The sequence below is a fragment of the Taurulus bubalis genome (assembly GCF_910589615.1).
Source record: "Taurulus bubalis genome assembly, chromosome: 16".
In the NCBI taxonomy this organism is placed as follows: Eukaryota; Metazoa; Chordata; class Actinopteri; order Perciformes; family Cottidae; genus Taurulus; species Taurulus bubalis.
Genome location: NC_136604.1, coordinates 16,591,574 through 16,615,521, shown reverse-complemented (window position 1 = coordinate 16,615,521; position 23,948 = coordinate 16,591,574). Strand labels below are relative to the sequence as shown.

General features: G+C 41.7%; 1 protein-coding gene across 1 annotated transcript in view; it reads left to right on the top strand.

Annotated features, from left to right (window-relative positions):
* Window positions 1-1,782: 1,782 nt before the first annotated feature.
* Window positions 1,783-23,948, top strand: part of fhod3a (formin homology 2 domain containing 3a) — a gene marked incomplete at its 5' end in the record, with an annotated part of 56,562 nt that continues 34,396 nt past the window's right edge. The window contains 3 exons of the mRNA XM_079231755.1: window positions 1,783-1,947; window positions 7,163-7,272; window positions 10,069-10,136. Coding sequence (XP_079087881.1) covers window positions 1,783-1,947; window positions 7,163-7,272; window positions 10,069-10,136 — 343 coding nt within the window. The remainder of the gene's footprint in view (window positions 1,948-7,162; window positions 7,273-10,068; window positions 10,137-23,948) is intronic.

Genomic DNA, 23,948 nt, shown 5'->3' with positions numbered 1-23,948 from the left:
AGCAGGCTCATTTAGGATAGTATACTTAAGCTTTTGCAACCGAAGATGGCCCAAAAATGTTGTCTCCCACAGTTCATAATTCTTTTCATCTCCATCAAAAACTAGCCCGGGACCAACGGCTACTCGGCTCGCTGTTCCGCCGACTCATGGTGCTAGCATAGTATGCTAATTCTCACCGAACACGCGGTACGTTGCGACTTTTCTCTCGGTGGTACTTCGCTGGATAATTTTCTCTGGCTGACCTCGGGTAACTCTGGGTAACTCTGGGCCCATCACATGTTAGCAGATGAGGATTGTATAGCGATCCTGGCGTGTATACACAGTATTAACCCAAATATAATAATGGAGGAATTTTGGATTGGTTTGGTTTGGTTACTTTATTAGTACCCGTAGGTAGACTTGGTTTACAGTAATTAACAGTAGAAAATGAGGCATCCGTCTCAACATACATTACAACAAACACAGACAACCAGACAAACATGCTAAAAATACTCAAAGCTCCAGATCAGTGCTGCTTATAATTCTGATTATAATAAGACAACATGGGGCATCACTTCAGTTTCAGTGGAACTCTGTTATCCAAAAGTGAAACTCTATTGTCACATGTCAACTTGTCAATTTGAGCACCTCTAAGTGGCTGTTCTATTTGTCTATCAAACTGAATTAACCCTATAAAGCCCACATATGTATATATATATACATATATACATATATATATATATGTATATATATATATATATATATATATATATATACATATATATATATGTATATATATATATATATATATATATATATAAAAACATATCATTGAGAACACATTTCCTTGGGTATGTTAACACATATAGTGGCTAAATATTACATTATTCAACAATTAGTTTAATATGCTACAGGTACATTACGAGAATTGAATAACTGAGAGAAATACTGTGTAACCTGCATTAAATATAATTTGCCACAAGAGGTCAGCATTGTTCCAAATTGCAGCAAAACTCAGGAAATATTCATCCAGATATTACTCTGATCTGGACTTTACAACTGTCTGTGTACTCTCAGCTCTTTGACAACATTGTCTTCAAAGGAAATATTGAGGAATACTCACTCAATAATATGTTTCATTGCATATGTTGACTTATGAATATATTTGATTTACTCTATTTATTACTTTAATTACTTTATGGTATATTACGATTATGGTTGAGTATTTTATCTAAGGTTGACAATAAAAAAGTTATGTAATTCATTCAGGCTATATGTTCATAGTGTTCTAAATATTTTTGTGTAGGATTAGTGCAGTTCATTTTCATATAGGAGGCTAAAGTAAGCCGGAGGCAGTGAACTGAAGGGAGGGGGAGGAGGGAGAGATGAGGCAGAGGGGAAAATAGAAAGGGGGGGGGGGGGGGGGGGGGGGGGATTTACTGAGACTCAGACAGACAGCAGACCGGCTGTCCCAAGCTGCGCTGATCCTTCACTCTCCGGCATCACTAGCCACCTGCCTCTCCGAGAATAACTCACCAAAAAACCCCGAGGGCGAGCGCAACCACAGCGAGGGAGGCGAGACGAGAGACTGGCCGGTTCCTCGTGCCACCCGTTCGGCTTCCAGCACCCACCCCACTACTCCTACCCCCCACTGGTCCTGCGGGAGGACACTTGGAGACACCGGGTTTGTTGTCGTTACCAGGAGAGGAGCGCACAGCGACCCGAGCCGTATAGCCGACAGATCTACACAGCTCTCACTGAACCGGGCTGCCCTCTCGGAGGAGATACTTGCATGGATGCACAATGGCCACGTTTGTCTGCAGGGTTCAGTTTTTAGATGACACCGATCCGTTCAACAGCACCAATTTCCCGGAACCGACCAGACCGCCGCTGTACACCTTCAGGGAGGATATCCCACTCATCAACCAGTTAGCGGGCATCCACCGGCTCCTCAAGACTCCACACAAGGTAGGATTACCAGCGTGGTAAACAACTAGCCTGAGGTGATGTGTTGCCTTGGGACACTTATTATATTCCCGGGATTCAGGGATGTCCTATGTGTACAGATTGTAAAGCGCTCCGAGGCAAATTTGTAATTGAATTATTGATATATTAGGAGGGATTGTAGAGTGATACAATCCGCCATAACGCAACATAATATACAGAAAAACTAAAGTACAAAGTCAAATTATTTACTCTTAAAAATAATCTTTATTATGAAAAATATATTTTGAGATTCAGACACACATAGATTTGAACGGGACTATACGAGGTTGTTTTCACTGCTGTGTTTCACTTCAAGCCGACTGCAAACACACTTCCATAACCATCATTCAGAGGCTATTTTGAGAACACATTGCAAGCACAACTGATAGGCTCTCCAGCCTGAGGACTGAAACAAGGTTGCAAATGTCTATTATATGCCCATATACAAATAAGAATAGATCCCAATCTCAAAAATTGCTTCGCAAAGTGTTTTGCACTCTGTCACAGTGACAGGTGTGCAAAGGCATTAGTGCAGCCAGATTGCATGTGCCTGTGAAAGCTCTGATTCCCAGCGAAAGTCCTGAATCACAGATGATCACATTTAGCGGCAAGTGTCGGATTACAATGGGTGTGGGATAGAAAGTGTCTGTGTACCATTCTTAGTGAATTTCAGTGTTAAACCCAGTAACCCAGGGAAAAAAAGGAGTAGCAACACATTCCTTACTGACGAGGTTGGGTCACAACAAACACACACCCAGACAAGTGAAGCAGATACTTTGTGACCTTGTATTTATTCTTAATTTGTATATAGATGCTGTATAATTCAAGATGAAAACTGACTGAATTAAGGCACAGAGAGAAAGAGAGAGTTCCACTGCTGGCACACAACCTTGATGGCAAACCAGCGTTCGACAGCAGAGTTGTTTTTTCAGAACAAATAGATCTTTTGCTGCCCCATCTTTAAAAGCCACAAAACAAATGAAGAATGGCCCACAGCACAGCAAAGCTTATGATTACAACCTACACACAGACAGATGGCACAGCCTGCGTTCATGTTTGCAATTTTGTTCACATCAGAAGGAAGACTGTGCATAGTGACAACTGGATATCGGGCTTAGATTATAGGGATGAAACTGGACTGTTGCAAATTTTCTCAACAGGCTGTCCAGGATTCAAACGTTGGTGTTGAATGTTATATCGTTGGAAAATGTCAAAGCTAGCGAAGGTTTGACAATTTCCTGAGCTATTTCTCAATCCTTCTTTGTTGAAGCAGCCTTTCTCTCTTTTCTTTTTAACCTTGTGCGCTCTTCCCTGAGAAAAGCCTACTGTATTATTATGTCGTGATGGTAGAGCTCTGTGTATGGCTGGCTGGGCTGCATGTAAAGTATAGGTCACTTGTCCCAGAATTCCTGCGGCCGGGGCCTGGAACCCTGCGACACTTTGTTCTCCTCACTTTGGGTGCTGTGGTTTTCCTGACCTCTTCCTCCAACCTCCTCTTCCACCTCTCTGACCATGCACCACTTTATAGACTCAAACACAAACACACATATGAACATATACACACACACACACACACACACACACACACACACACACACACACACACACACACACACACACACACACACACGTGGTTCGGCTAACTTGCCAGGGCTAAATCAGTGCATGGGATGTGTCATTTTATCCAAACTGCTGAACAAAGAAGTTTCCTTTTTTATTCTCACAGAATCTACTATCCCTTTTCAAAAGACACATTTGAATGTTAAAGACGTTCAAAGATCGGACTTAAATTAAGCACTAAGACAAGTTACCCCCTAAAAATGATCCATAGATGTTAAGCTTAATGCAGAAGCCTCACCATCAGTCAAACATAAACCCATTCCCCTCAAAAACAACAAAGTCAAGACTTCACAGCTGAACTTTTATTTCATTACCAAAGGGTTCCCATTAAAGCAACACTGGGACATTTAATAGCTGTGTAGAACACACCCTCCTCCACGCTCTTCAAAGAAAATGATCCTCTGTGGCTCCAAGTTTGACTCAAAAAAGTTCTTAAAAACCCATCGTTTAAGTTACGTAAGGTTATTGTTAAGTGTCGGCCCGTCGTGATCGCCGGCAGGCTTGGTGTTGTTTTAACATGGAAGTAATTACTCCCCTACCCCCAATTTTATTTTCTCCCAGCTTTGCTCTTCTGGGAGAATTTGATTAAATGAGTGCAAAGTCTACTAGCCACTAAGTGTTTCCCTGGCCCGTCCTGGAGCCTTGAGTGTGAAGAGCTTGCGGTTCCTTCTGGAGCCACCTCTCTGCCGGCTCCGTCCAGCATGATGTGTTTTTTTTATGTTATTACTACTATTACCCAAGCGAAGTGTTTAAGGAAGGAGACACCCTTCGCAGGGTTAGCTGTTAGCGTATTGTGTTACAGAGTGGCTGGGGCTCACTTCTTGCTTTCCAAGCAGTATTTGTACGATTGAGTAATGTGTGTCGATTAAAAGCGGAGCAACAAAAGAAAGCAGGGAGCTGGAGGAGAAGGTGGTGGTGGGGCTCGGTCTTGGGCCATGTGTTCGAGACATAAACAAAGCCTCTAGTGGAATATAAAAAAAAAAAAAAAACGCTGAATAATGCCAGTGGATTGGGCACAAGAAGTGCTTTTGTCCGACAAAGATGCAGGAAAGTGGGACAAGGCATGATTACCCCTCCCCCGTCACTACCCCTCCTATGTAGCCGAACCTAAATCACTAGACGACAAAGAGGGCCCTAAAAATATTTGCATAAAATGCTTGTGTTTTTTTATCTTCTTAATTAGTCAATACATTTAGACGTATTCTTTGGATGAACATTTGGTACACACATTCATGTCCTTCTAGGAAACTAGAAGAACTAGAAGAACCTAGATTGAAAGTAATTGGAACATTCACAGGCTGATTAAATCCAAAAGCAAGACAATGAGATAGTTATAGTTGCAAGGAGTTCAGTTCAGTTTACTTTACAGTTCATGCGAGGTCAACACCACGCGAATAGAGTCAGAAAAAGGCCGATCAGCATATATGCGGACACTCTGGAGAGCTGGGTAGCTCAAGACAATCTGACAGGGACCAAGTGAAAGTGGTCGCAGGTGAGGAGATGGGCGGGAAAAAAACAGGTGACGGGGATCAGTTGATTGCATGGCCGGAGAAAATGGCGGGACCTGAAACGACTCGAGAGTTATAGTGAAAAAGCAGAACTAGATCAAAACAAACTAAGAGGAGCTTAAATCGCTTGATTCTATCTAATCTAAAATCATGTTTCTGAAAATAGCACAAGTCACCGGTAGAGTTGTTAGGTCAAAGACTTTTTTTCCCCCCTAAGGCCAGCATATGTTTTGGATTATTTGCAATGGGAGTGACTTGCATTTACACAATGCTGCAAGCGGCAGCATCGTCTTCTGTGCCGAGCGTCTATTCTGTGTTGAGCGCTGCACGTTTGTCATTTTGTTATGGCCACCGAGAGCTGAAATATGTTCAAATATGGGTAAAACGCTTCGCTCGTCAGTGTCACTTTTTACCCAGCTGCCCAATCACAGTGGAGGAGGGATGGAACAAATACCACAACATGTAGCCTACTCCTTGAACTTCAACTTCAACTCTTGAACCAAACGATCGCAGCGTACTCGCCGAGATGTTTCCAGGCACATGTTTAAATGTATGAAAGGTTGAATGATTTCTCTATTTTCCGATATGATCACTTGGTAAAACATTACGGACAATTATTGTGAGGACTCCTTAACAGTAACCAATGAACACAGACAGACTTTTACATGCATTATAATTTAAGATAAACCAAGATATTATCACAAAATGAACCCTCCATACTACTCTCTATCTTTCGGGTGTCTCTCAGATAAAAAAGCTTGGTGGCCCCTGGCTTAAATAATTCATGAAAGGTTAGGTTAGCCTTGGTAGTGCCCCCCTGTTAACTCCCAGACCCTGCAGACACACCCACTCTTGAGCTTGTGTGCATGCTGCCTCAGTGCAGGGTAAATATAGCAAGGTTATATTTATGCTGTGAGTCCATCCGACAGTCCGTCTCTCCGTTTCCCAGTGAGAAGGAGGGACAGACGGAGGGCAGCAGCAGGTCTTGTGATCAAGAGGTCTCTGCTGGTCAGGGTGTGTCGTCATGCAGCTTGACCAGACAGCCAGGGGGCGTTTGGCAGCACACCAGAGGCGTGTGCGTAGGTGCTAAATGCTAACTCAACTCATGATGCTGATCTCAGCCGCCTATTCATACATCGGCGGCTTTGACAACGAGTTGTAAAGCTCATAGCTTATTGTAACAATAATGCCATGATGTATGTCACTTTTTACGAGTTGTAGCTGGGACGGCTGCTTGCACCTGCCATCAACTTGTGACTGTAAACATCAATGCCAGGGGTGTGCGGATACATTACTGTGCACCTGGTCTCCGACTCAGCAGGGTTTCCCATTTCACAGAGCAAAGCTGGTGAATTCTGACGTCGGCCGCTCTGCAGTGCGACCTCAGATCATACCATCTCAGATGGATGGGCGCACGATTGCTCTGTTCTTGAGAAGCGCAACACAGAATCTGTGCGCAACTTCTGTATGTGGGAATAACTGTGATTGCTCCCTCCACAAACATGTCGAGATTGTACACAATTTCAACTTTGAGGGTCATTTTTCCTCTCACAGCTGGTATTTAAATGCACGAGAAACCTTTCATTCTCTGTTTCCCTCTGGTTCTGGTTTCATGTTCTGAAGCCTTTATTGCTATGTCTTCACTAGTTAATTCCCTTAACAGCTTTGCAACGCTGAAAGCACACCGCATATGGCTCTCCCACTTTGGATCACCGTACACACTCGACTCGTGTTGAAATCCTCGCCCCGTGAACTGGCTATATTTTACGGCCTCAAAAGGGTGCGAAACACATGCAGAGATATAGTGAGTGTATTAAACAAAGTAGGGATCCAGAGACCAATATCATTCCTGTGGATGGCACATGCACGTATCACAGCATGGCCAGGGAATGTTCACATGCCACCCTGCGTATGTCCATGTGCTGAATCATATTTTCCATCCCTATTTTAGGTGTAAATGCCACTTTTTAAGTTGTCCCCTGAGTTTAGTTCAACACAGTTTAATCAAGTATTATATATAATTCCTTCAGACTTCTGTTTTCAAAAGATTGTTTCATTCTTTCCCATAGCTTGATGACTGTACACTGCAGCTCTCCCACAATGGCACCTATCTGGATCTGGAGTCCTCTCTGGCCGAGCAAAAGGACGAGCTGGAGGGCTTTCAGCAGGACGACACAGGGTGAGACAGATTCACTTTTATACCCCTCCAAATAGTCTTATACACTCTCAGTCTTCACTGTCAAAACATCTCGAACCCTTTCTCTCTACCCCCCCTTCACACACATATATTTTCGGAGTTTCTCCATTCTTATAAAATGGGAAGAATCACAAGCCGCTGGATATGGATTTCTTGGAAGCACAAGTTCATGGAAAGTATGAAGCGCTGTGGAAAGCGAGACAGATGTGCCCTCCCTTCCACCGCTACAGCTCTCTCTCGCTGTGTTTTTACAATAATTGATATTCTGATCTTTGTGAAAAAATGTCACAGTGTGCAAACCTGTCAAGTCCAGAAGAAACAGCATGATCACTTTGTAATAGCACTGTCGTCCAGTATTATGCCTCTCTTTCGGGTTAACAAGAGAATTAAATAATAATTATAATAATGACCCTAAGCCTGATTCATTTAGAACCTGATACATCTTGTCTTGTATGTGTGAAACAGCACCTCAGTGCTGCCAGGTGCACGATAATCTGGATGCTACTGCAGCTCTTTGTGCGATCAACAATTAAAAAATGTACATGATTTTCAACATGGTTAAATATATATATATATATATATATATATATATATATATATATATATATATATATATATATATATACATTTTTATTTTTCCATATATGTGATAGTTATTGCCAGCCGTTTGTGGAGAGCTGTTGTATGTTGATCTCTTTGGAGACTTCATGATAAGTGTCAGTGTGTGGTTGTTTCCATGTGTACATTTACTTCTTTGTCAAAGTGGGTGTGTCTTTCTCATGCACCTGGCAAGTCATGTGACAGATTATGGACAGGTGTATAAAGGCCTGCGTGTGTTTCTTAAGTGGTTAGGATCTTGGAGAACCGGTTGGATTGAACAGGTCTGACAGAAGTTCTGTCATCTAAGGTCAGCCTGTACTGACAGTAAGACATTCGTCACACATTGGGTTGGGTTTGCTCCTTTCTTGGCACAACATCACAAAGGTTGAGGATGGATGCTTCTGACTAAGCACCTCCAGTCCTCCCTCTGTATGAAGAACACCGTTTAAATACTGCCACAAATAAATAAACTAATTATACTCAAGATCTCAGCCTCAAACCACACATTTTACTTTAGAGTCAGACAGGTTTTGACGGCTGTCTTGAAAGCCATATGGTTGTGAATGTTGGGATTGTTAAGGTGTGTCTCTTCATTTAATAATGTTCTTCATTAACAGCTGTCTGTCACAAATTAACATGTGTCTTTTCCAGCTGGATCGTCTCTAATCTTATAATAATCACAAGAAAACCCCTTGCTGTTTTTAACATGTTACGTGCCTTTGAATAACATTTAAAGCTGGATACAAATAAAATGTATTATTATTGCAATTGTATATGAATGGCCATTCAAATCTGTTTGTCAGTATGATGGCATTATGCCGATTGGCTTATGGATACTATTTACATGTGAAATAGACACACAAATTAGTTTTATAAAGAATAGTTTAATGAATAGGGATCATCACCCAGAATATTGTGATTCCGCTGCTCGCCACAGGCGACAGTCAACACGTCCTCTGGTGACGAGGAGAGCTCAGAGGATGCTTTCACTGAAGGAGAGGAAATAGCAGGAGGACACTGCTGTAGATTTTCATGTAGAGCAGTGTTCCTCCAAGCCATGAGGGCCGTTTGTGTATTATTCAACACATATTAAAACAGCGATTTGAATAAACAAACCATTGAGTAGAATGAATCTTCCAAGCTCCCTAAGCATTTTTTTAAAATCCAAAACATCCCTTCTTATCCTTCACAGTCTTTTAATGTCTCAACATCCAATGATTGCATCTTTGGTCTAATTATCCTTCCACTCTTCTGACTGGCATGCAGCCTCATTCCCACCCGTCCTTCTCACACAAGACATTATCATACTAGTCTAGCAAGGGAAATTAATTTGCAAGACAAACAGCTATCAGCATCTCAGCAGATTGTGCTACAATTTTTGCTCTATTTCCGAGCAAAGCTGATAACGCAGCTTAACAGAAGGATAGGAGGCCGGCTGGTTTCTTGTTTGGGTGTGTGTTATCCTCACTGCATGTTTTGCATGCTATCAGAGCAGTGCTTTCCCTGTTTGGATTGGTTGCTATCAGCATGTCAGCGATGGAAGTCAGTGATTAGCTCTCCCACAGATTGGAAGATAACAACTGAAGTCAGGAGAGCGAGAGTTGGAGTTGTTCTCCAAATACCATCATCCTTTACCCTTATGTTAGTGTGGGCTCCTTTTGTTTTCCCACTGGAAATATGCTGTGTATGAATGTGTGCTCACCATGGTATGCAGGGGTGTGTGTGTATGTGTGTTGTGTCTGCTCTGCCACTTTTGCGGTCTGTCCTCAAGGCTCAGATGCGTATCAGTATAGGGGGCGGGGGTACAAATTCAATGCAGGCCACTGTTTGTCTACACGATTCCCATCATGCCAACAGCCTCTGCATTATAAAAAAAAAGGTCCATCATAACAAGTCCTTGCCTCATAGTGTTTGTGTTAAAATAAAATGTTCCTTGACATAAGTAACCTTTTTTATTTTCCTTAAAGCAGTAGCCAACTGGGTGAGATAAATGCACTTCCGTATTCAATGCCATGTCATTTGTTGCAGTATATTCTTCTCCCGCATCAAGCGTGAATAAATTGTGAAACTAGACAGGTCACTCCACTGAAGCGAGGGGTTGTTCGTGAAATGGTGCAGTAACTAGAAAACATTGCCGCTTTCATAAAGATCTTGTTATGCTTTTCTTTCTTTCGTCAGGTCCAGAGGGAAGAAGCACAGTGTTATTCTACGAACCCAGCTGACCGTCCGTGTGCACGCCTGCATCGGTGAGTGCTGTGTGACATGTTTATATACCTGTTCAACACAAGGTTCTCCCTGGAGACACACACACACACACACACACACACACAGTCAGACACATCCTGAGAACACATTGCACTGCACGCTCAGATGGCTGTCCAGGGGTTTACACGTGGAACATGCTGCTGTCAGACATGAGACCTCCCAGTCAGAGGACACGTTTGACTGCAATGTGAAATTTCTCCAATCCAACGTGGGATTGTCATCATGCGTCAGCATTTGTATTAAACATGTATGACGGGAGCCTTTACACAGTTTCGAGAGAGAAAAGTGAACGGAAGCTTTTCATGTGTATGTGGCCATAACGTGTACGCTCCGGTTACCTTCTGGGGCTGGTAAATGCTTCACAGTGTGATGCCCTTAACTCTTCCTAGTCTGGGATAGTGAAGAGGAGGAGGAAGGAGGAGACAGAGTGTGTGTCTCATTGAAAGTTAGAGGGTGCTTAAAGAAATAGATCGCAGCACAAAAGGGGATGTGTTATGATAAGACTAGCAAGAAATAACTGAATGAGAGATTTTCAAGAGAGGGAAGGAATGATAAGAGATATCAAGCAACACACACATTCTCGTTTTTAACTGGCTACTACGAATACCTGAACTTTTCATTTCGCACCATGTCAAAATTTCAGTTTGTCCAATCCTTATATTTGGACTAAATACCGGCAAAACTAATGACAGTACCATCAGTCTTAGCTGTAAGCGACACGTAACTGCTAGCATAGCCTCACGTAGCTGCTAGCATGGCTGTAGACTGATAAACATACATACACATACAGCCATAGATACATTTTACCATTATCTAGCACATTTGACAGAACATGTCACATTTAGTGTTTCAGCTGCTACAAGATTTAATTTTCTCACTCTGGAATTTTCTTGTCTTTTGGCTTAACATGTAAAGTATGTCTATGTTCCTAATCTAGAAAAAAAGGAATGCTCTGAGAACACGTGGATGATTTAGCTGTCTCTTTTCTCATTACTTTCACATTTCAGCCCTGTCCTAAAACAAGCGATGTAATCCTGTTTCTGTCTGCAACTCACTCTTCTTTATATCACCCCGCACTTTGCCTCTGCTCACTTCTTTCCTCCATGTCTCCACGGTCAACATTCTCCATGCCAGTGATAGCGGTGCTAATTCTGGATCCTAGAATCGTTGCTCTGGATTGGTTGAGAACGTGATGAGGGGAAAGGTCTCTAGCACTGGGACTAGTAGTGTTAAGGAGAGAACATGTACACATACAGAAAATAATCAGTTTGTCAATTTAGTTTGTGACATAACTTGTTTTAATTTTTACAGTGTCAAATCAAAAAATGTAAGAAGAAAATAATGACTAAACTATTATCATACAAATCACTTTGAGACATATGTTTGCAACATGCTGGAGCAGTTTGTATTTAACCAATGTAAGGGACAAACCCCTGAACCTGCTCCCCTACTTAGATTGCTATGGACAAACCCTTACTTAACTTAATTATGTTCTCAAATTTAGAACTTTAAAGGTTCGTTAAAATTTCTTTGAGTATTTATCTGTTGCTTGTCCAACTATTCACCAGTTACTACCACATGAACCACACTTCACATCTGCATATTAGGATATATGTCACTTTTAAAGCCGGTTTCCCTGTACTCCTGTTTTCCTCTTCCAAAACAGTGGTAAAAAACAACAGGAAAGAAAAGCCATGAGTTGCGTTTTCATTAAAACATCATTATGACTTGTGTTTTAATTGATCTGCTCCATGTGTGTGTGGAGAGGCTAAGCCACGCACTCGGTGACACACAAGAGCAGAGGATATAAATGATCGTGTGAAACTTTAGCAGTGGCGCTCATCATTTTGTAGTGGCTGTGTGCTGCTGCAGAAGGACTATCAGGGAAACACCATATCTACATATGGGCTATATGCAATAGATGCACATGTATCCTACGCAAACGGCTCTCACACTCATGCACATAAAACACACACCCTCCCACGGCTCATCTTGGTTCTCTCGGCTAGAGAAGGCTGCATCCTCACCATATGAGATGCATATATTTTACAAGGGCGAGAGTAAAACTTTAATTTGACCAAAGATTGTCAATAAAGTTGGTTCACTCTATTGCCCACAATCCAGATTTTCATCCAGCATGGCACAGATGCTCAGCAACAACCAGATCCTGACTGGAGTTGATACTCTGGAGTGGCACTTTGCAATTCTGCAGCATTGGACGTATAATCTGATAGCATGAGCGCGTCACAGGAATCCATTCGCTTTAGAGATCTACTGACCATTTTCAACCCCCTCTCAGCGTTGCTTCAACGAAACAGTTCAGCTCTTCACTCATCTGCCAGTTTAAAACTCTCTAATCCTTTCAGGGCCTTGACCTTCAAATCGCCCGAGGAGTGGTCAGCATTTTTTTCATTAAGTGAAAAGTCTGTCACAATCAAGAATGCAAATTGCTTGTGGAATCAAGTATCTCTAAATCACTATTAGTTGGTCTGTGTGGTAGGATTGCATGGCTTTGGATTGAACGCATGGGTAGCTGACTGTGCCACACGCATGATCATCATTTGGTTTATGTGACTGAAATGCAGGAAAGGATCAATTCCGTACAGATTTTCCTAATCTTGCCATCTTCATCTGCTTTCCGGTTTGATTGACAAGAATCAGGATTTGATTGTATTTAGGTCAAATGTCAGGGAGATCCCTCAGTTGTTCATTGATCTTCCTGAAAATGGAGTACAACTTTAAGAAAGACAGCTCTCCTTGGCATTTCTTGGCATCGATGCTAACGGAAAGATCAAATTACATTCAGGCTTGCCAATTTGGGATTAAGGATGCTCTCTGATGCGTGTATGTGTGAGTGAGGCTGTGATAATGTGTGTGAGTTAATGAGTTGTTTCGGTTGCATATGAGAAGGAGAACCCATTGGCATGGTCAGCAATGCAGTGACTTTGTCTGCTGGTGTAAGCACTTCTCTGCAGGCAATGTGTCTGCACTGGAGAGGCCTTCATGGCACTTTAATGATCCAGCTCTTCGGAGTACTCACTGTATTTTCCTCACTAGGAGATTAGCGTCAATTTAACAGGAATTTATCTTTTAATGCAGGGTTCAGAGTGTCCTCAGTTTCAGGTTGAACAACGTTTAGCCCAAGCCTCCACTTCAACATCTCCCTTTTATTTGTTCAGTTGTCTCTCAATACCTCCTCGTCAGAGTGCCAATCAGAAACCCTTATTTAAGAGTCCATTTTAGCAGTTTCTGGTAGCTGACGGGTGGAGTGGAGGTTTTATCTTTAGAAAGTGTTGACAGCACAGAAACATGCGAGGAAGGCAGCACAACCTCTACTCGCTAAGTGTGAGAGTAACAGGATGCGAGAGGGGCGAAAAAGCGTGGATTTAGGAAGATAGAAGACAATTGGAAGAAATAATGATGAGGCGTTGTAAGAGAAAATAATGTGAAATCTATCTTTTGTTGTACAACTACTAGATTTCTTCCTCAGAAAACTGCACGAAGCAATGACAAGACTACAGAAGTCATCATCATTGGCACCTGGAGGCATTAGTGCTCATTACACAACAAAACTACATTATTTTATTATAAGAGATGTACATTTGTTGAGTGTTATTATTACTACCTTGTAAAATGAGCAAGCATGACCCAGAATATGCATATTTGATGGACATTTTACAATTATTTATTTACGTGGGTTATGTGCAAAGTTGACATATTGGCCTGAAGGCAAAGGGATCAACCTTCTGGTGTCATAAATGAGCTTAGCACATTCCATGGCAATCAGCCTATTGCGGTTGAATATTTTGTGTCTGTGTCTCAAGAGGCAGTGCAAAAGGTCACCTAAAACATCATGATTCATCATCTAGGGAAAACAAAATGTTACTATATACCCTAACAAAAATGTGATGACATTTCATTGGATATATTCATTAGTGACCCTGCAGGACTGACATGGAAGAGACTCATGGGGGAAAGATGTTGACCATAATTCAACTTGATAGGCCAGGTTCAGAGGGGGGAGAGGAAAGAGAAGAGAGAGAGAGAGAAAGTTTTGGCAACTTTTTTAACTAAAGATTAGCCTGTATGCTAGGCTAATAAAACCATGCTCTCCAGGTTAAACTTGAACTACCGGGTCCTCATCATTCTGCAAGCTAGCCAGCTGAGCTGCAAGAGTTAATATTTACTCCTTCAGTATTTGTTTTTTTAAATACTTATAACAGCCTAGATGTGTACGGAGTAGGACATTTCATAGTTGAAAATAAACTCTCATAGACACTTTTTGTAATCCATCTTAAAACTATTAGATTCAATAAATCGTTTCGGCTGATGGATATAACTCTAAAAGCACAGCAAATTTCATAGATATTGAGTACCTTAACTTTAATTTTGTTTTTGTTTAGTTTTGTTTGAGGCAAACTGTAATTCTCCCATTTGTACAGTGTTAAAGCGCACATTAGCAGAATGTTTTCAGAATCCCAAGGCTTTTGTTTCCCACTGTGGCCTCATTTCCCAGCCTGCCCTGAAGTGAAAGGATATGCAGTAATTAAATACAGTTTAAGTGATCAAATATAGAAAGGGAATGCCATCTGACAGGTAAAGCCTCCTGTAATGAGTTGTACAGCAGGTGAAACAAAAGAGCCGTAGTGCAGAACAAAAGACCTTGCCTGTGTTTTGGAGCCTATTCAATCCCTTGGCAGTTACCTCTGGAATTTAGCCCTTTTCCAAAAAAAATGTGGCTCCTATAATGCTGGATTTCTGTGCCCCAATTATCCGTCTCTAATCACCCCTCGCGGTAATGTAAAAGAGAGCGAAGGGGGTGGAGGTCGAGGTGTAGTGAAGGTTGACTTGCTTTGATTTTCTCTGATCGAGCTGTTGCATAACAAATTAGCAGCTTGTCAAAAACGGAGTCAAAGATTGTGTTGCAATCTGTCTGTCTTTTTCCAATTGTATTTTTTATTTTTGATCCCGCTTTCATTGGATAGAAATAACAAGCCACCGTGCAAAATCAAAGGTTTATAGTAACTGTATTTATACACTTTAAAGAGATGTTTTGAGGATTTGGTAGCATCAGGCAAAATCTCTGTAAATATGAGCTTACTGACATGGTGGTCTCTGGTGAAAAAGCAGTAGTCACTATTCAGTGTGGATTTACCGACGGGACGGGGGGGTGCGGTGGTAGTGACAGCAATCTGGCTCCGAGATGCTGCAGAAAGAGACGACTGCAGCTGGTTCCAACAGTGATTTACTGTGTTGGTGTCCCCCGCTGTGGGAGATAAGGCCTGGTAATGGCATGGTGTGACAGGGAGATAATGCTTTGTGATGGGTAAGCTGGGAGGGGGCAGTGGTACAGGACATCTGTGGCTGTGCAGTTGTAAAACTCCAGACATATTATATGGTTTTGCTGACACGCTGCACTCTAATATCCTCGCTAACCTGAGCCAACATGCTCTGACTACTTTTCAATCTGGCATCATTTCCCCTTCATCCTCTATTAATCTACTTTGCTCTACATTGTCTATTTGTCTCCATTTCTCTTCCCCATCTCCTGACTGGTTTCATTCAAACACTCACCACTTCTGTTGTTTAACCTCGGCAACCTCTTTCTTTTCCTGGCCTGCCCGCTCTGATCTCTACATCTATATTTACTCTGCTCAGCTTCACATACAGTTTGTGACTCTTTGTTCTCTTTGAACACCTGTGGCTTTGGCTCAAGAAATTGGGCCTTAGCAAATGTGTTTTTATGTTTCCGTACTTTGTTTTCGCTATCTCTTCATCACTTGAAGGTTTCTTCCTTTTTTCCCTGTGAAAGGGTTTGTTCTGTTTTTTTGGGGGGAGTTTTTCCTGATCCAATGTGAGGTCCTGGGACAGGGATGTCAATCTGTGTTCAGATTGTAAAGCACTCCGAGGCAAATTTGCAATTTGGGATTTTGGGCTACACAAAATAAATTGAACCTGAAATCCGTAGTTATGCAATCAGAATACAGGACACGCTGCGAGCTTTTCATCGGTGTTTTCACAGAGAGAAAGAAGGAAAGAGAAAAACACTCAAATAGTTTCCCCTCGTCAGCAGCTGAGACCCCGAGGAGCGACTGAGAGCATTGCGCCCAAATGACTCATGCCTTAGTTACTGCTGTGCGCTGATGAGGCATTAGGGATGAAGGTGTAGAGCAGTGGAAGTGGTAGGATAACTTTACAGCAGTAGCTGCTGTCGAAAATCCTGTAACACACATCTATCCTGCAGCTGTTCTCAGTTCCTACTGCAGTAGCACTGTCTCCAACTGTAAATAACTTGCCGTCTTGCTTTCTTACAGTAAGGTTGGGGAAGGGGACCCCGGTCCAAAGACAGTGACACATCCTCTATTGCAGTCAGCCATACGCGGACAGAAATACCAAGTGTGCAGCTTACCAGTCAAGCTTATATTATGCAGTACACCTTCAATGTGATTATTTATGGATTTTATGGTTTTTGCTGTGTAATCCGGTTGTATGTTGCAGCTGTGCATCTATTGTGATCAGTTGCTTTGGTGTGATGGTTCCTGTCTGTGAGTTGCAGTGTTTCCGCTTTCTGTGGATGTGGCAGGTTGTTTTTTCCTGGGCTCTATTCATGCTGATAAACACGAGAAGACCAACTGTTGTGCATATGCACAACACGTTGCTGTTTGACACTTGCTCTCCCCAACCCTCAGCACTCCCACTGGAAGAAATATATTGCACATGTGTGTGCGTGTGTCTTTGGCTTTGTATGCGTCTGAGTGTTATGTCTGGGCTTGTTCATATACGCAGCTGAGTGTACCTGCACAAAGCTCTGGCTGGCCTGTTTTAATCATTTTGAAGCGATTACATAATGCAATAAAACATTACAATTACCAAAAGCTAAACATCCAGAACACACGATGGAGAATCTGCGGGCTTGGCATCTCATCCAGCCGCGGGGTTTCAGAGATGATGGGTTTAGGGGATGTGTGGAGAGAGACGGGGAGAGGGATGATTTCCAGGGGAAATGGTGAATCACTTAGGGAGGAATACACAAGGGAAAAACAAAGCAAGGAGGAAATGCACCTGCCAGACAGAGCAGCAGCAGCAGCTGGCCAGCAGCTCCGCAAGTTATGTCATAGCTCTGTGGTCCACTGACTTACAGGTGAGGAGATTGAGGAAACAGAGAAAACTTTGCCATGGTGATTAGGTTAGTTTTATAAGTTATATGTCTGCTATTTTGGGGTTCCAGACTCCAGACTATAAAAGTTCGGCAATATTGCTTTGGCAGTTTGATTTTGAGAATAATTTGGCTGGACTAACAAGGAGTTCCTTTTGCTTCTAACCCCAGTACATAAAAAAAGATGTAAGCCATAAATTGTAAGCCAAAATAAACAAATGCTTGCTGCAGTTATACAGTGCATCTTATCTTACTTTATCTTATTTTAACCTTCATCAAAGTCTTCTAATCATCCATGTTTTGGGGACCTGCATTTGGTCCCCAAAAGGAAGGTGAGTCCCCACAATGTGACTGTGTAAAAAGACCTATGTCCCCACAAGTCATAAAAACACGCCTACCCCTGAGCCCTCGATCATCAACTATAAGCCAAGACCAGCAGGCGCAACATAGTCCCAAAAATGCTGAAGTAGTACATTCTTCTTCTTGCAAATATTCCTAACTGTGCCAGAACTCCTTTATAGCTTTTGTCTGATGTCATCGTACCTGCTGTATTAGGGTCACGTAAGGAATAAACAGACGCACAAGCAAGGTAGGAGTATAATAACAGGCAAGTGTTGTATGAGTCACAGCAAGATTTCATTGAGCTAATCTGTTTACCCGCTCTGGCTGCTGTTAGTCTTACTCTGCTTTCTCCGTCAGTTTCTACTGTTAGCTTTTCTCACTCACTCTTTTATGTCCATCTTCCTTTCTCTTCTTTGTCAGGCTCAATTTGCTGGATTAAGAATATAGAAATAGTCTCAATCCGGCAAATTGATTTGGGTGGCTCGCCATCGCAAACACTGAAGTTTAGACACTTAAACACCTTGAAATGTTAATACTTACATAACATAAGTTCTAAGATTACTTCCAAAATTGATTGATATCTCAATTAATATAATTGTTTTCCTTTTTTCAGTCTTATTTCTGTCATTGCATAATGCCAAAGGAATCTTTATGCACTTGTTGAGAAAAAGTTGAATCATTATCTTTGTGCTACGCTAAGCTAACTGGCTGTTGACTGAAGCCTTACACTTATTTTACATCCAATCCTTCTCATCTAACATTTCATTTTAAGATTATTTCTGACATTGCACATTCTTAGTGAATCCAGTCAATTAACATTGACATCAGCAGCAAGCGTGGGAGAGCGAGAGAGCGAGAGAGAGAGAATGGCTAAGGTAGGGGGGAGGGCGAGGGAAAACACTGGGCGCTTGTTTCACACGTGTATGCTTGCATGTGAGATTGAACGCCGCAATATTTCCCACAATCAGCTTTTGTGTCTGTCTGCACGCTGCAAAGAAAAAAAATCAGGTCACACTTTATAACTATATATTTCTGCAGATAAAAGACAGAGCGACCCCTTCACACTTTGTCAGTTGCATGCAACAGTTGGATGCAATTAAGTTTAATGACATACTTTACCAATTACAATGGTTTTGGTCATCTTCAGGACTTCAGGAAAATAGAAGGTGCTATTTAACGAGCTTTAGATGCGCTGGTGTTTTATTGACCTTTGGAAAGAGCCAGGCTAGCCCGTTCATTCTATTTGCAGTCTTTATGCTAAGCTAGCCTGTAGCTTCATATTTGCCATACGCACATGGGAGTCAATCTTCTCATCTAACTCTCTGCAAGAGAGCTATTGTGCTTAACATAAGGGAATGCTTCAAAATGATGTGCCGCCAACACAGTTTGCAGGCAGCAATCTTTACAGCACAGATTGTGAGGAAGCTTCTTTTGTTCCAGTTCAAATTGGACATTGATTTGTAACGGATATTTCCAGGATATACGGAAGAATTGCTCCTACAGTTATATCTGCTGCTTTCTAAAGTTCTGAACACAGCTGCGCTTGCTCAAAGGAGTTGCTCCAGTCACACATGCTTGACTGCAGGCGAGTGACCATCCCCTCCGAGGTGATATGCGTGCTGAATGTGGGCGGTGCCGAGTGGGGTCAACCACACACGTCTATGCTTTTGGTTGAGGCTGCAACTTTGTATGTCAAAGTTCACCAAAGTTGAACTCTACGTGATGAGAATCTTATTTTCTCCCCTTTGTTTGCTCAAAATGTACGTGAACTCAAATATTCGCCAATGTTAAGTTCTCGCGTGTGACCATGCAATGACTCGTGACATGTAACCAATCAGATAGTGCTGTGGGCGGGACATTGAGCGAGCCTACAGATTCGTTACTAAAGTCGTCCATCCATTCTTTTTACAACTTAAAAATGACGATGTGAGTATATAATGAGTCGTCACTCCCCGTTTGTACAGTACAGTAACTAAGGTCGTCTGTGTGTGAATATAGAGCAGCACGCTAGCTGCCTGTCATCACCGTAATATAATCAGATGCCCGTAAGAAAAGCTGGGTATATTTGTGTTTGTGTTGTGGGTAACTATTCCTGTGTGTGTGTGTTGGTGGACTAATTCAAATGTGCCGGGGCACAGGAAGGGCACAGGGCACGTTCTGGTTTTGGAATATGACGAGACATACTGTGTTTGCAAGCCTGCGTGTATTTTTCTGTGTTTGCATGTGTTTATGTGGCAGTAAGTTTCCTTCCTGAAGACATCTGCTTCTGAGATTCTTTCACGGCTGATGTCTTTCATCAGGGTTCAAGGTTGCAGTCTGGATATGTTTAACTGCCGGTGTGTGTCTATATATGAAAGTGTGTATGTAGGTATGTTGTATGAGCTGTATGTCAGTGTGTTCACTCTAAAATATAGCAGCCATTTGTTGCCACAGGGTTTGGATTTATGGGAATCATATAAAAGTTTGTTTTCATGTACTCTCAAGTGTTGTTGTACTGTATCTGCCTGAGGACGTGGGTACATGCTTGTGTGGGTATGTATTTTTGTGTGTGTGTGTGTGTGTGTGTGTGTGTGTGTGTGTGTGTGTGTGTGTGTGTGTGTGTGTGTGTGTGTGTGTATATGTGTGTGTGTGTGTCATTGCTGTGCCGAGTGTAATCTCTCTCTAGGTCCGTCGCCACTCTTTAAATCTTATGAATCCTACAGTGAAACCTCGGAGGTCTCACTCTTCCTCTCTTTTCCTCTCTCTCTCTCTCTCTCTCTCTCTCTCTCTCTCTCGCACACACACACTCACACTGAGCTCATGGGGCCTCTATCGTCATCTGTACCATCAGCAGCCTCCAGTACTCCATACTGTAGGCCAAGACCAACAGACAAAAAATAGACAGTCACAAAATAACCGAGTTATCCTCAGCAGTCTGGCCTTTGCTGCCTTCCAACTTTTCCTTTTCACTTCACTCGACATGAGACTGAAATCATGCATTATTGTCCAAACTCTCAATTATGACAGATTGATGGAGTATTTATTCTTTTAATGACAGATGAATGGACATGCCACTCCACACATATGTGCACATAAGAAGGAAATACCACCCAATAGTATCTTTGCGCATGGGTACGGATACAAAAAGCAAACGCTTCCAGAGAAATATGAAAAACTCAATATAAAGGCGTCATTTAATTTTGTATCACATTGTTTTAAAACAAGTGAAAACCAATTGTCCACTTGTGTGAAATGTCCTTGTTTCCAATGATCAGCTGGAGACAAAAGTGTACTAGTTGTTTATAAGACATTCCTGACAGAAGTGAAACTGCATCGGCACTAACCGGAATCGTATCATGGTTGTTCCCTTAACTGTATATTGAGCCACACACACACACACACACACTGCGTGACCTGAACAAAGATTGAACCCAGTACGTATGTTACAGCATGTTAGACACCCAACCCACCTATATTTAGCATGACCAGCACAGAGAGGTGAGGACTTCCTGGGATTATATCAAGCTCTCCAGCGTGCCATTATACCTCATGCTTCTTTATTTTAGATCCCTCTGAAGACCTGGTCTGAAAGCTAACTGACTGATTGGCCCAGACAGCCGTGTGGAGACTTTTTTAGAAGGGGTGCAATGAAATCCTTCAGAAACATGAGTCAGCGGTTATAACTGTGCTTTAATGCAAGACCACCAGCTGTGACCCGCCCCTCTCCAGCCTGACCCATAGACAGTTGTACCGTCCTGAAAATATTACCCTTGGTTGACCTCAGTGCATGCTTATCAGTAAATATCCTGTGACCCAGTAAAGATGTGTTACACTGAAATAATTCCTCTGATGAGGTTTACGTATATATACTGTTGGGGTGTTGCATTTTTCGATCTGTTATTATGGTGTTTGCATTGGATTGTGTATTCATAAATGCTCAACTTTTTAACAGTAATTACGCTCAATATTTAAGCAATGGCTGGAACAGAGTAAAATCATAAAGCAGTCGGTTCTATTGGATCTCTCACACTTACTTCCAAAGAGGGTAGGACAACATGAGTTCAGCATCTGTAACATCAAGTTGTTGAGACACTGACTTCCTGTGCAGAAATGCACTGACTTTGTTTTTCCAGAGAGAACTTGGGATTCACTTTGCACATTGGAGCCAGCATCTAGTGGTCTTGAGAGGAACTGCATCTTATGATTATTTTGCATACTCTGTTGCTTTTATCTAGGGCTGGGTGATGATCAAATATGATCATTTATCATCTTTCAATGGAATAAAATCATATATTGAGATATCATGATGTCTAAATTGATGATAAAAAATGCATACAAAGTAAAATGACTCAGAAAATCTGATTATTTTGCATTTATGCAGTTTTCTTCTCTTGAGTTTTTAATTTAGTATTCAATATCATGTGGTTATTTCCTACAAACAATTATTTTCTTGAAAAAAACTGAAAATCTGTTATAATTTTTATTTGAAGATATGAAATGACCGTTATTGCGACAGAATATTTTGACCATATCGTCCAGGCCAACATTTATCTCAGTTTATGATCTTCTCCTCTTGAGGGAAATGCAACATCTGACCGTTCAGCTGCTAAATGCTCCACTATGTCCATGAACTAGTTTCTAACATTGTGTGTGTTTGGTGCTGGGCAGGTAGCGTACTGTAGGTTTTTAGAGGCCAAAATACGACACAATGAGAGTGGTGAGGGTGAATAAATCAGTAAAGTTATGGGCCTATAGACACAAGAGTCACAAATAGAGACCTATCATGCTTATAATATAACTATAATAATATAACTTTGAGAAGCTCACATGCTGGATGTCAAACAGATTCTAATGATTCTCTTGGTTTGTCTTTGCATTTTTTTTCTTGTCAGCCTGCAAAATCACCTTTACACTGTTTCTGTAACAAAGTTGACTTTAAGAAACATCTGCTGAGCTGGCTTCCATTGTTTAATCTGAGGATTAAGTATAGTAGCTGTAGACTGATGGTGCCTTTTTTTTAAAGCCAACTAAACAGAATTAGACTTCAGTCAAGTGGGGACGCTGCGATTTTGCATTTTGCAGTACCAAGCGGTTTTGAGTATATTTGCTGTGGATTAGGACTAGTGTAGCCTGAGCTGGCCTGTGTGTTTTTCTGTTTGGAGATGTGTAGATGATGCAGTACATGTTGAGGGATTAGTCAACGCTGAAGGGTCACAGCACTAATCTCATTATGGCAGGAGGGGAGGGAGGCGTCTGACCACTCCTGAGAGACTGAGCAGACAGCATCGGCACCGGGGGAATCCCTGTTTCACTGTCGAGGACACGCCCACATGCACATGCACTTGTGTGCTGATGAACATACATGTTCTTCCAGTTTTCCTCTACTATATTCTAAATAAATGCATATTTGCACTCCATAAGGTATACCTATACTAGCCTCTTTAACCCATTATTGAGCCTTTGCATTATATTTTTTTCTGGAGGGATTTTTGGTCAAAGGAATTATAAACAAAAAGGATGATTGGATCATAATAAACATGGTGGCATATGTTCATGTCTGTTGGGTCCTCATTTGTTGTTTAGCATGTGATAAACCCAATGGAAATGTAACCCAAGCTCAAACAGTAGTAGTGTCCTTGTCTTTCCCTTCGATTACGATATCATTTAGTCCGGCATACTGGGAGAGGCTCTTGCAGCTAAATCACAACTTCTGAAACTAGGGCCTTCCGTGTTGAAACTGAAAAACACAAAATAAAACTCTCTGTCCTCATGCCAATAGCACATTGATGTGCCAAGTATAGAACATGATTATCTACTCTTTGGTATTTCCATTTGTAGCTTGCTGGCACACAGACTATGAACACAAATGCAATGGGGAAATACAAAAACAGGGTTATGTCTCAATACTCCTTTAACCACTTCAGATGTGATTATTTTAACTGATGAGGACATGAACATAGTTATTGTATTGGATTGTTAACAAACTACAGCATATTGCAACCAACTCTCTGTCCCAAATTGGCCTCCTTTGTTGTGCACACCAGAATCCTATTAATGGTGCTCAAGCTCTGATTTCTAAGTGATCTAATTGATTACAGCTGTTTTCACAGGTGCATTCTGAGTCCAGGTGATTAATAATTGAGTGTGACTATTTCCCTGACAGTGTTTAGCAAACAGCACACACAGGCTCTTTGTTTTGAATGATGTGTCTCAGGGAGAAAACTGTAGTTATTTGTAAAACGTGTGTTTTATAATTTCAAACTAGTGTAAAGCAGTCAATGTGCTGATAGTTCAGCTACCTGGTCTACACATAGGT